The sequence below is a fragment of the Camelus ferus genome, chromosome 13, assembly GCF_009834535.1.
Source record: "Camelus ferus isolate YT-003-E chromosome 13, BCGSAC_Cfer_1.0, whole genome shotgun sequence".
NCBI classification, from domain to species: domain Eukaryota; kingdom Metazoa; phylum Chordata; class Mammalia; order Artiodactyla; family Camelidae; genus Camelus; species Camelus ferus.
The window spans coordinates 11,536,037-11,549,783 of NC_045708.1; the positions used below are offsets into that span (position 1 = coordinate 11,536,037).

The 13,747-nt window shown below is 51.8% G+C and overlaps 1 protein-coding gene across 2 annotated transcripts in view; it reads left to right on the top strand.

Annotated features, from left to right (window-relative positions):
• PADI4 (peptidyl arginine deiminase 4) overlaps positions 1-9,615 on the top strand; it is a 32,537-nt gene extending 22,922 nt beyond the window's left edge. For both annotated transcript variants that reach the window (XM_032495282.1, XM_032495283.1), the window contains exons 11-16: positions 3,799-3,953; positions 4,997-5,138; positions 5,382-5,484; positions 6,318-6,388; positions 6,968-7,108; positions 9,122-9,615. In XM_032495282.1, coding sequence (XP_032351173.1) covers positions 3,799-3,953; positions 4,997-5,138; positions 5,382-5,484; positions 6,318-6,388; positions 6,968-7,108; positions 9,122-9,355 — 846 coding nt within the window. In that variant the 3' untranslated portion in view covers positions 9,356-9,615. The remainder of the gene's footprint in view (positions 1-3,798; positions 3,954-4,996; positions 5,139-5,381; positions 5,485-6,317; positions 6,389-6,967; positions 7,109-9,121) is intronic.
• Positions 9,616-13,747: the final 4,132 nt, after the last annotated feature.

Genomic DNA, 13,747 nt, shown 5'->3' on the forward strand with positions numbered 1-13,747 from the left:
GGTACTGATGCAGAGATCCAGCTGGGTCATGGTGTCTCTCTGCCATGGAATCAGGTCAGTCCTGTTTCAGGAGCACTGGGATGAATTTTCCAGCTGCTCTGAGACTTCGGCTCTTCTCGCTGGTGACTGTCCTACTCTGTTCAGTAGCCGCATCTCCAAGGCCAGACTCTCTGACATCACAAGCCAAACCACCAGGCAGACAGACAGACACCTCAGCAGAGGTGTCTTCACCCCTCCCACAGACAGCCTCGGATGGAGGCAGGCTCTTAGCCTTGCATGTCTGGGGTATTCCGACACAAACTTCTCAGGAAAAGAACTGGAATAAAAGTCAAACTCCTCACCAGGCAACGGCCCCATCTGTTTCTCCAGTCCCATCGTGGGCCACTTTCCCTCTCCCTCCCCCAGCTCCAGCCCTGCTGGCCTCCTTCCTGTTCTTCAAACATGCCCAACTTGTGCTCACGCTGCACTCTTTGCATATGCTGTTCCCTCTGCCCACAATGCTCTTCCTGGCTCACGCGTCTGGCTGCTTCTCAACCTTTGGGTCTCAGCTTCAATGGCCTCCTCGGTGAGGCCGTCCTGACGCGGAAGGACACAGCCCAGGCCCCTGGCAGGCTCTGCTGCTGCACCTGCTGGTTCCTTCTGGAGCCTCTGTTATAAATCAAAGACCTGTTTACTTTTCATGCTCTGCCTCCCTGCTAGGTGGAAACACCACGACGGCAGGGCCTTGGGCTGTGGTGCCCGTCACTGTACACCAGGCACTTAGCTTGGCACACTCGGTACATTTTATACTGACGCTGTAAGTGGAACACCAGTTGCACTTGATGTAAATAGAAGGCAACCTTGAAGTTAAACCGAATGAAAATAAAAGGATGCTATCAAAGCCAGCCCCATGCAAATGACTGCATGAACTCTGAATCAAGGTTTCGCTCTGCAGTTGTTAAAACGAGAGGTTAGCAGGGGTTAAGGCTGGATTTGCACCATCTACTCTGGTAGATGGACCTGTTCAGGTTTCATCTTTGATGGACCTGAAAGACTGGAGGAGAACTTGGACAACTTTCTAAGTCTGTGCTGGAAACTGCAGCAAGTAGCACCTGTGAGCATCTCCCATATATCCAGCCCTGGGGGGGCCCTTCTGCAGACAATGGACACCACTTCACTTGCTTGCAGAAATCCAAGCCTGCAGCCTATGTAGCTGACTTCCTCTCATGGTGACAGCCAGGGCAGTGGCTTGAAGGAACTTATCATTCATTCATCAAACATTCTTTGAGCACCTACTCTCTGCCCGGCCCTGTTCTAAGCACTTGGAATGCGTCAGTGAGCAAAGCCAAGGTCCCTGCCCTCACAGAGTTGATGTTCTAGAGCAGAGAGAGACAATGAACAATAAGTATAACGAATGAATAAGTTACATCTATGTTGGGAGGTGAAATCAAGCGCTACAGAAAAGGAAAGAACACAATCAAGGGGCTCACAGTCCCAGAGTGGTGGGGGATTCCATCGCAATTTTAAATAAAATGGTCATGGTAGGCCTCGTGGAGAGGCTGACGTTGGAGCAAAAACTTGAAAGAGGTGAAGGAGTTGGCTTATATGGATGTCTGAGTGAAGAGTGCTCTGGGTGGTGGGAACAGCCAGTGCAAAGGCCCTGAGGCAGGGCATGCCTGGCATGGTCCAGAAATAGCAATGAGGCCCAAAGGGATGGAGCAGAGTAAGCAAGAGGAAGAGTGGTAGGAGAGACAGAGGTGACAGGGATGAGATGTAGTGGAGACAACAGACCCTGTGGACTTCTTGGCCATTGTGAGGCCATTTGTTTAGAATCTGAGAAACTGGGGAATCATGGCAGAGTCTTAAACTGAGGATGATTCTGATTTGATTGATGTTATTAAAGGGAACTTCTGACTGTGGCATTTTGAGAATGGATGGGGGACAGGGCGGGAGCAGGAAGAGTGGGGAGCAGGCCAGTGAGAGATAATAGGGTTGCCGACCAAGGGAGCAGGGGAGGGGGTGAGAAGTGGCCAGATTCCGGGAATGTTTTGAGGGCAGAGCCAACGGGATTTCCTGATGCTGTGAGGGAGTGACAAGCCTCAGGTGACTTTAGGCTTTGACTTTGGTGAGTGGCAGGTGCCATTCCCTGAGATGGGAGGACTGAGGGAGGAACAGGGGATGGGGTAGGGTGGGAGAAGAAGGGATCAACAGTTCTGTTTGGGGCAAATGTGAGATATTTGGTCAACATCCAAGTAGGAAGTCAGGCTAGCCGTGGATACATGTATGGCACTTGAGAAAAATGGAGACTGAGATATAAATGTGGGGGTGGTCAGCGCATGGGCGGTATTTCATGAGATGGGGTGAGCTCATCAAAGAGGGGAGTGAAACAAGGACTGGGCATGGGGCCCCCAGTGCACAAGAGACTGAGACAGATCAATGGGGAGGTGTGGCCCAAGAGCTTACGGTCTCCTGAAGGCCAAGTGCAGAAAGTGTGGGAAGGACATGGGGTGGGTTGGTGGGGGGCAGGCCAGCTGACTCAGATGCTGCTGGTGGGCGAGAAAGCCTGGGCATCGCCCATTGGGTTTAGCTGTGTGGTCATGTGACCTCGAATGAGTGGTTTTGATGGCACAGTAGGGGAGGAAGTCAGGTTGCCATGGATTTTAGAGAGAAAAGGAGGAAGGGAATTGGAAATGATGGTTTTGAAACTTGTGGAGTCACAGGCTTCCTTGAGACTATGCACACAGAAAAATGCACCTGAGCTCACTATTTGGCATCTACTTTCAGGGAGTCCGTGTTCCCTGTGAAGCCCCCGCGGTACAGACCACGGATTCGTAGGCAGCTGGTTAGAGGTGCAGTAAGCAGACGAAATGATGGCCCCTCAAATATGTCCTAATCCCCAGAACCAAATGCTACCTTATGTGGCTACAGGGACTCTGCAGATGTGATTAAGTTAGGGACCTTGAGATGTGAGATTCCCCTGGATTATCTGGGTGGGCTCTATGAAATCACAAGGCTCCTTATAAGAGGGAGGGAGAAGGGTCGGGGTGGAGAAGGCATGTGATGATGGATACTGAGGTTGGAGAGATGGGCTTTGATGATGGAGGAAGAGGCCACCAACCAAGGTGATCACTGCAAGTGGACAAAGGCAAGGAAGTGGATTCTCCCCCAGACGTCCAGAAGGAACCAGCCTGCTGTTCCTTGATGTTAACCCAGTGAAGCCGACTGCAGACTTCTGACCTCAGGACCATAAGAGAAAAAAATGTGTGGTGTTCGAAGCCACTGGATGTGTTAGAGCAGCAGGAGGAAACCAACACCAGGGCTGAGAGATGGGCCAGCCACCCGGTCTTCTCATGAAGATGGAGATGCCACAGCCATTCACGGAGGCTCATTCCAGCCCGAGGTCAGGATGCAACCCAGAGTGGACCAAGAGGGCCTGCTATAGAGACAGCGCAAATCCCAATCCTTTTGCCAACTGGCTAGGGGGAGGGGTGTCTTCACACACCCCTCCCTCCCACCTTAGTTTCTGCTCTGAAAATGAGGATAAAATGATATTTTACAGATTCATCACTACACCCAAGTTACGATTTATGAAGTGGTTGATGCACACTAGAGAGTCTTACAAATTCTGGTCCCTTTTCTTGCCCCCAACTTGGCATTTCTTCAACATTTCCACAAATAATAACACTACCTGCTCTGGACCAGCTGCTGAATCACAGGATTCCTTCCTGTGACTGGGTTAATCTTTAAACCTGGACCCCATCCTCTCTTTACCCAGGGACTAAGTCCTCTAACTCTTGGCACCTGCTTCTCCCATTGCAGGGTCCAGATTTTGGCTACGTGACTCGAATGCCCCAAGCAGGGAAGGTGACTGACCTTGACTCCTTTGGGAACCTGGAAGTGAGCCCCCCAGTCGCCGTCGGGAAGAAGGAGTACCCCCTGGGGAGGATTCTCATTGGGGACAGTGGTTACCCCAGGTAAGGAGAGGTGGGTGGAGAGGGCTGGCCAGGTTCCAGGGATGCAGAGGAAAAACAGGCCAGAGCAGAAGCCTTCCTACTTGCTCTCAGCCCAAGAGGGCTCAACACACTTGAAGGAGTGTGAGAAAAACCAAAGTACCCAGCAAGAAATAGAAACTTAGGGGCCCAACTGTCCCAAGTTCAATTTCCAGCTCTGCCACTTACACTCTTTCGGTCAGTGACTATTTTCTGAGCACCTACTTTGTGCCTGGCACTGTGCTAGGAGCTAGGAAGGAAGGCAGCCACTCTTCTAGTGGGAGAGACACATAACAGAAAAGTAAACAAAGAAGATAATTTCAAATAGTGAAGAAAACATGAAAGAGAGAGGCAGAGGAGGAATAGGAACTATGTCAGTCAGGGTGACCAGGGAGGGTCTCTCTGGGGAGGGGACTTGTGAGCTGAGGCCTGATGACAAGGAGGATATGGCTACATGGAGATCTGGGGTAGAGGGTTCCTGGCAAATAAAAGAGCATGAGCAAAGGCCCTGAGGCAGGGATGAGCTTAGTGGATTCAAGAAGGTGAGAGAGACTAAAACAGACTGACCATGAGGAAGAACAAAGGGCTAGATCACTAAGGACCTTGGAGGTCAGGGCAAGGAGAAAACTGAAGCTCAGAAAGGTGAAGGAATGTCCCCAAGGCCACACGGCCAACAAGAGATCACTGACTCAGTGCGGCCAGCTCCAAACCCCATGTTTTCTCCCAACACCAGCATCTAGGCTGAGTCAACAGGCAGTGATTTCTGGGGCTAAGCTCTGGTCCTGCTTACCCTCCTGACTCCATGCCTCAGTTTCCCCCAGTAAAACTGGGGATGGCAATTTCTACATTCCTCAGTTGTTAGGAGATATAATAAAGGCATGCCTGGGCCCTGGATCGCTTCCCTGAAGGAGAACCCTGACCCCTTGGCCAAGTCCCAGTCTCCCCAGAGACTTCCTTGTTAATTCCCACCTCTGTTGACTCCCCCACCCCCACCTCCCCGTAACACTTGTGTAACCCTGTGTTGGCAGCAAGAAAAGCCAGGAGATGAACCAGGCCCTGCAGGATTTCCTCAGTGCCCAGCAGGTGCAGGCCCCTGTGAAACTCTATTCCGACTGGCTGTCTGTGGGCCACGTGGACGAGTTCCTGAGCTTTGTTCCAGTGCACAAGAAGGTGCAGTCTTGGGGGAAGAAGCCACATGCCTCCTTCCTGGGTTCCCAAGCACAGCTCTGCCCTCTGCCTAGGGGAACTGACCTTACATGCCTGACTCTGTTTTTCCCTCACCCCCAGGAGGGGGCATGGAGGAGGTGGCCAGGCTGGGTCCAAGCCCACACTTCTTGCACCCTCAGCAGTACCCTCTTTCTTGGGAGCCCCAGGGAGAAAGCTGACCTCTGACCCCAGGGTTTCTGCCTCCAGGGCTTCCGGCTGCTCCTGGCCAGCCCCAGGTCCTGCTACAAACTATTCCAGGAGAAGCTCAAGGAGGGCCACGGGGATGCTCTGCTGTTCCAAGGCGTCAAAAGTAAGTTGACCATGCCTTGTTCTTTTACCTGGGAACCTTCCTCTGCCTTCACGTGGTCTCCTATTGCCAAATGGAATCATTCAGGCAACAGATATCTTCTGAGCATCTACTGGGCCCCAGGGATGCTGCGTGGACTGGGCAGAATAGCTCCCTGTCCTCAGGACTCACAGTCCAGGGGAAGTGAGCCAAGGAAACAACTAAACACAGGGGCTTTGAGAGGTGTCTGGGAGGAGCTCAAGGAAGGCTTCCCGGAGGAGGCAAAGATCAAGCAAGAGCATGAGGGATGAGTAGGAGTTGGTTAAATGGGGCAGTGGGGTGAGAGGAAGAGACATATTCCAGACAGAAGGAACAGTGAGTGCAAACCTGAGGTAGGAGAAAGCAAGATGTGTTTGGGGACCTGAAAAAAGGTCACTCTGGGTGGAGCACAGAATGAAGTTGGTTTGTTTTTTTTTTCAGTAAAGTCCACAGACACAGGCCAGAGTCAGAGGTGGAAGTCACCATGGCCGAGAGTTTTCACCTAATATCTGTAAATGTCATGTCGCATCAGGCAATGGTCAGACCTCCATTTGCCCCTCAGGAAATGGGATCCCTTTGGAGATAAGAGAATTCAAGGGAGTGAAGGTGACCCTTTTAAGGAGAACCTATCCTGATAAATTATTTATTAAAAGCGTTTGCCTCCCCATTGCTCATAACAAAACTATATGTTAGGAATCATTGCTACCCACATTTTATAGATGGGAAAACTGAGTCCCCATTGTACCTTCTGGAAAGAGGGAAATGGACCTCTGAATTCATCTGCTTTTTTTTTTTTTTTTTCTTTTTCTCCATGACAGACAAAAGCCAACAGAAAATCAAGGACATTCTGTCAAACAAGAAATTGAGAGAACATAATTCATATGTGGAGGTACTGGCCTGGCCGCCCAGGAGATACCACATCCCGGGCAGACCTGACACCTCCCCCTCCCCGCCCCCGCCTTACCCTCAGCCACCCTCCTTGAGGTTAAAGGCACAAGGTCTGCCTTGTGCCTCTTGGACTGAGTCCAAGTCTTCCATGGACTCGGTGGTGAATGGCCTGGGATTTGGGTAAATGTGTGTGAGAGGAAGAGGGGAGTCACCATGACAGGAACACACACAAGGTGATGCACAGAAAGTGAGAGAGTCAGCAAAGCTGGAGTCAGGGAAAGACAGGTGAAAATCCCAGAAACAGAGGGACAGAGGCAAGTGAGAGGCCAAGCATAGAGTGGCAGGATAGGCAGGGACACAGAAGCAGAAGCGAGAGGCAGAGGGACTGAGCGCAGCAGAGGGAGGGAAGGAGGGAAGCAAAGGGATGCCCGTCACTGCCTTCCTGACCGTCTCTTTGGTCCTCCCCTTGTCCGGGCCTCTGTCCCACCGTCCCTCCCGCACAGCAGGCCCCGCCCCCACAGCAGGCCCCGCCCCGCCCCTTGCTGGCCCCGCCCCACCCACCGCCCGTCCCCGCCCCCAGAGTTGCATCGACTGGAACCGGGAGGTGCTGAAGCAGGAGCTGGGCCTGACGGAACGCGACATCGTGGACATCCCCCAGCTCTTCAAGCTCCAAAAAGACTTAACAGGGACCCTCAAGGCCGAAGCCTTTTTCCCAAACATGGTGAGGAAGTGGCCTTCTGAGTCGGCTCCCCTTTGTGAGTGGCCTTAAGTGGCTGAGACGCCAGCGGGGCTCTGGGTCCAGGAGGCTTGGTTGTCTCCGCCCAGCTCGGGGTTTACACGGCCCCGCCGGCTTACAAAGCCCCTTTAGGCGTCTCACAACCACCCCGGGAGTCGGAGACTACCATGGACCACCCTATAACAGATGATGCACAGGGAAGCCAGGTCTCTGGCACAAAAAACGCACAGCTGGCAAGAGAAGGTATTCAGAGCTGGGATTCAGACAGGGGGTCTGGCTGCACTGTCCCCTGTGGGCTTTCCTCCCGGCGGTGAGGTAGGAGTGGGGTGGGGGTGGGGGCAGGAAGAGGAGAAGAAGCAACAAGCAAAATGCTCTCAGGTGGAGTAAAGCGCCAGGAAGGGAATAAAGGGAGGGCACCTTTTCAGACCACGTGTCCCAGAAGTCTTCTTGGAGAAGGTGGGGCTGGAACTGCCTGGGCTAAGTGAGATTCACCTGCCTGAAGGATGAACTTGAGGGGGACCCCACCTTTGTTAAGAATTTTAACTGTGACCCCAGCACTGTCTTGAAGTCATTCTAGTGTACATTTACCAGCTCTCCCCCTGTTACTCTGTCTCTTCAAAGAACACCCAAGGGCCAGGCAGAAACCTCACCTAGTTCTGCCGGCGCCGCCCCTCCTGCTGCAGCTGGGGTTTACAGTTCAGGGAGGAGCCAGTAGCCCCTGGCACAGTGGTCTTCACACTGAGTTCTCCAGGGCTCTGGGATTCTAAGGTGGGGCCTCAAATACAGTAGTTTCAATTTTTTTTCTGTTTTATGCATTGAGGTGTTGCAAAAGATTTCGTTTAGAATAAAGGGTTCCTTGGCTAAAACAAGACAGGAGGGCATACCCTCCTCTCACTCCCCTCTGTGAGATTCCTGGGCCCCATGCATTTTGCTTTTTCTCCAGTTTCGCCCAGCCAGGAAAGAAAGCTGATGCTGATGGCTGGGGGATGAGGCATCTTAGGTGAAGTCATTGGCTGCCTTGAGGACCCACTCGGTGCCTTCATTGTATGAGGCCCCAGAGGGCCCTGGAGCCTGAGCCACGACTTTCCCAGGAGCCCAAGATGGGAGGTGGGGGCGTGAGCCTGGGTGCAGAACAGGTGGAGAAATTAACATGTTGTTCACCCGCTGTGGATAGGGGGCCCCTGAGGAAACAAAGCTGTAACCCAGATTCTGGTGACATGGCGATCAACGTTTAAAAGTGCCAGGCACTCAGCATGGGCTGCATCTGAGGGGTGACAGAGAATGAGGTGCCCCTGCAGTGACTCATAAGCCCTGGAGACTGACTCTGCGCTGACTCTGCCTGCTGGTGCAGACTCTGCATACGTGTTCTCATCTAACTGTCAGAGCAATGGGAATGGATTTGGGCTCTTTTTGCTGATGGGGCTCAGAGAGGAGAAGTGACTGCCTAAGGCCACACAGCTATGTCATGGTAGAGCTGGGATTCAAGCCCATGATGGCCTGGAGCCAAAATCCTCATCCTTTCACCTCACCAGGCCATCTCCAAATATAATGGAGGAAACAGTCATTTATGTAAGGTATATTGTATAGAAAGCGCCACAAAAGAAGTAGTCACTTACTCATTTATTCAACAGATATTTAAGTTCCTTCTATGTGCCAGGCACTGTGCTGGGAGCTATGGAAACACAGAGGAGGACGACTAATCGGGGATTCACAGGCAGCTCCCCAGAGGAGGTGGTATTTGAGCTGGGCCTTGGGGAATAGTTTGCCAGACGTGGCAGTGGGGAGGGAGAGAATTGTGTTAAGAACATGGACCCAGGAGTTCCCACAAGCTTGGGTGTAAGTCCTAGACTCGCTGGGTCGCCTTAGGTAGCTCACGTTACCTGTCTAGGCCTCAGTTTGCTCGTCTGTGAAGTGGGGCTGTTGTTTCCAAAGCTCAGAAGAGGAAAGGGGCACAGGCTGCATGCCACCACCCTGACCTGGGCTCCCCGTTCTCTGCAGGTGAACATGCTCGTGCTGGGGAAGCACCTGGGCATCCCCAAGCCCTTCGGGCCCATCATCAACGGCCGTTGCTGCCTGGAGGAGAAGATGTGCGCCTTGCTGGAGCCGCTGGGCCTCCACTGCACCTTCATCGATGACTTCACCTCGTACCATGTTCAGCAGGGGGATGTGCACTGCGGCACCAACGTGCGCCGGCAGCCTTTCTCCTTCAAGTGGTGGCACATGGTGCCCTGAGCCCGTCCCTCTGCCCTGTCCTCTCCCTCGAGAAGCTCCTGGTCAGAGGCTCTGGTCCCCTGCAGTGTGGCAGGGAAAGAGCTCTTGGGGACATTTTTTACCCCGGGGCAAGGGGGAGGGGGCACTCTCCAGGCAGCAACTTGATTCCCTCCCCTGTGCCCTGGCCCCTGGAACCCCCACCAAAGATCCCAAGATGGTCCTGGCACTGAAAACCCAGTTCTGTGAGAAGCTGCAATAAAGTCTAATCACTTTGTACGTGAGGTCAAGCTATTGCTTTCCTCCCTTCCTTCCTCCCTTCCTTCCTTCCTTGTCATTATCATGGTCAAACTGTTATAAACTTGAAGTTGCAATCAGGATACGTTGAAGGCCAACATTCCTGGTGTCTAAAATTTCCTATGATCTGAGCCTAATTGATTCTAAGCTTCCTGAGGAGATTTAGAGGGAAAATGAGGGAGAAGGGAATGGGCTGAGCCCCCACCACCGGGGTGCAGCACATCCCCAAGGCTGCACTGAAGTCAGTTCCCGAACTGTCAGCCAGATGAACAGCCTGAATCCTGAGGTCAGTGAATGTTCACTGGATGATTTGCTTTAATGTGTGTGCATGTAAAACGCACTGAAGAGTGTGTGTCTATTTCGTGGTAAAAAAAAAATAAAATTGTAAAAAGTAGACTGGCTCACAGGGACACAAGGCAGGGACGAAGCAGTGTCAGCCTTGGGCTTCTCTGCAGAACACTGAGTGACGTTGATGAGGTTCGAGGGCCAAGGCACAGCATCAGAGTTGGATTTCCGTTCGTGTTGTCCTTTGAGAAAGACGCGGAACGCAAGGACCCAGAGGGAACGTGAGAACTGACTCCTGTTAAACACACTCAGACATCAGCAAAGGCTCATTGTCCTGCCCCTTTGTCATTTCTGTTCCCTCAGCTTGAAAGCCCCACAAAGTGAGCTCTGTCCCTCTTGTTTGCAGCTGCGCCACTGGACATGGCACGTAGTAGGGGCCATGCGTTTTGTGGGGTGAGGCTGTCAGTCCCCACTGTGTCCTTTTTGTCTGTTTTCTTCTTTGGCCCTGACATAGGGACTTAGATTCTTCAGCTGAAAATAAAACTTGGTGATTTGGGATCTCTAAAACTGAGGCCCGATTTTGGCTCCGTAGAGCCCAAGAAGCTCGGAAAACACCCAGAGATACTGTTTTCACGTGTGTCGTGGAGAACATGATAGTGGGGAAAGATGGTCACTCAGAGGCTCTGCCCTCACACGCACTAAGGAGACAGGGGTCCGTAAACTGGCCACAGTGTGCTTCTCTGAGGAGAATCAGCTGTCCCCTCCCACCCCCCGTTCCAGAATTTGCTGCAGCCAAAGATGCATGAGTGTTTCTTGTGGAGAAGGGGGACGTGCTCAAAACGAAGTTGGTGTGAGATCGTCTACAAACCTGATTAATAGGGCAGCCTGGTGCAGCGAACGGCGTAAGCAGACGAAAGCTGAAGGTTTTACCAGATTCCTGGGGCTGCAGAAGGCTGGAGAGACAGCTAATGGCTAAAGCAGCTCTTGCATAGAGGTAAATGCAGGTGAGCCTCCCCTAACTGTTCACGGGGGATCTGGGGCATGAGAGGAAGCACCCAGCTGTAAGCCCTACCAGCCCCATAGAGCATCTTATGATGCTTGGTGGCTCCCCTCTCAGCCCTGGAGGCCAGAAGTTCAAAACCCATTTCACTGGGCTGAAATCAAGGTGTCTGCAGGGCCGTGTCCCCTCAGGGACCCTAGGGGAGCATCCACTCTGCCTCTTCCAGCTTCTGCTGGCTGCCGGCATGGCCCGGCTGCCTCCCTCCAGTGTCTGTCTTACAAAGACACTTGTGATGGCATTTAGGGTTCTCTCAGATATTCCAGTATCATCTCCCCCATGCAAAGGTTCCTGGTCACATCTGCAAACTTAGTTACAACGGCAAAGACTCTCTAGATGAGATAACTCAGGTTCTAGGAATTAGGACCTGATATCTTTGAGGGGGCAATTATTCAACCTATAACATGTTAGGAGCCACCATTTGACAGCTGGGCAGGTAGAAGGGGAAGAAAGAAGCCTAGCGTGCCCTTTCCAGGGTTCTAAGCTTTGCACCTGCATTAAATCCTAACAGGAAAGAGGCAAGACTTAGCTTTTTTTCATTGAGATATAATTGACATATAACATTGTTATTGATTTGATACATTTATATATTACGACATGATTACCACTGTAGTGTTAGCTAACGCCTCTATCACATCACATAATTATCACTTCTTTTTTGTGGGGGCAGATTTCATTTTTTAAAAAGATATTCATGAGCATTTTATCGATTGATTAATTGATTGATTGATTTAATGGAGGTGCTGGGGATTGAACCTATGACCTCGTTTACGCTAAGCATGCACTCTACCACTAAGCTATACCCTGTCCCCTGATTTAATTTTTTAAACCAAGTTTGGGGCGTTTTCTTTTGTGTGCGGTTCAGATTTTAAACTTCAGAACTGAGATTGTTGGTGGTGACTTATGTCTGATTCCTGGAAACAGATTCTGAGATGGAGGTTTCTGGGGGTGGGGGTGGGAATGGCGAGAGGGTGCTTTTAGGAACCACACCTGGGAGGGAGTGTTGGGGTCCGCAGGAGATAATGAACTGGGATGGAGTGGCCACAAAGTCTGGGCCCTCAGAGTTGTCCTGAATTAGGACAAGCAGCCTGCCCTTTGTCCCCCTACCTTGGATGTCGCTGCCCCCAAGGAGGGGCTGGAACCTTGGGAGTTGACAGTAGATGATTCCAGGAGAGCAACTTGCTGTGAGCAGCCAGAAGCCAACACTTGTAGCAGCTGGGCAGTTGGTGCCTCCACTCTGAAGTGGGGTTAGATGGCACACCACAGTGCCCACCAGTGACCCAAAGTGACCATGGGACTTGATGACCTCATTGAGGAGCTGAGGGAGGACGTCCTACACTGAATAAGCATGAAAGGAAGTGTGGGAGTCCATGGAAAGCTGCCTTAGGGTTACAGACCACTCAGTTCACTGAAGAGTCCTGCGGAAGCCTGCTGGGTTAGCTTTTTAGGGGTGAGGGTCATTTATTCATTTGGGCCACCAGAATTTATTGAGTACCTACTGTGTCCAGGACACTTGTGTGGGCACTGGGGATTCAGTGATGAACAGGAAGCCCCCGGGAGGGGAGCAATACCGACTCTAGATCCCTGCAGGTCCATCTCGTGCCCTGAGAGCTCTCCATGCACCAGGCTGAGAGTACCCCGCCCCACTATATTCAGAGCCCTGCTCAAGGCAGGGCTGCCGGAGGGTGGGAGGGACAGAGCTCCCAAGCTGTTCTGCTGCAGAATCCCAAGCCCAGCCCTTGCGAGCTCTCCCCAGTCAGACCATCCCCTCCCTCCAGCCCACCTGTGGTCGTGTTGTGTGTAAGTAGATGGGCAGATGGGTGTGGCTGAACCATTTGAGGTGAGACCATACACATGCTGAGCTCCTCCTGCCAGAGGGGCTTTTAGGGTCTTTCTGGCCACCCCCTGCCTCCAAGAGCCCCCCAAACAAGCCACTCCTGACAGTTATGCTGCGTGCTTAAAACTCCCAAAGAAGGGTGTTTTTATTTTTAATACTGAATTGAACAAGCCTGGCTCCCCAAGCAGTCTTTGCTCAGTACCCAGCTATGTCCCCCAGGTTGTCACACACAAGTTACTCAACACAGCATCGTGTGTCAGGGCAAGAGACTGAAATGAAAACAAACGCTTATAGGTGATGGGACAGCCCTCCTTGGAATACTCTACAGCCATAAAAAGGGATCAGGATGCTTTTTTTACAATAGGAAAGGAAGAACTTCTCTCTGATTTGTAGTACAAAGTGAACACAGTGAGGTGTGGAATACTATGTCACCTAGACTCCCATTTATGTAAAAGTAAGAAGAACGAGGGGAGGATATATGTTCGTGTTTGCTTGATCACGTGTAACATTTGCTTGAAGAGACAGAAGAACCTGATGCCGCTGGCTGGCTCCATGTAAGGGAACTGAGTGGGTGAGAGACAGAGGGAGGGAGATTGTGTTGCAAGCCCCTTTTGAACTTGGACCCGTGTGAATGCGATACCTATTTGAAAATAACCATGACTCACACTTAAAATATAAAATGAACAGTTTTCAGGTGAGCTGGTAAGGCCCTTGGGCTGGAGCAGATGTTCTGATTTCTTCACTCAGTGGGCTTGGCAGAGATGGGGAGCAGCTAGTGACCTCAGCTCAGTGGGTCTCTTCCATTCATTCATTCCACCAATACCTGCCAGACCTCTGCTTGAAGCTGGTAACACAGCTGTGGACAAGGATCCCTTAATCACATGAAAGAGGGGATGCAGATTCCTGGACCACATCCCAGACCAATCAGGATCAGGAATTT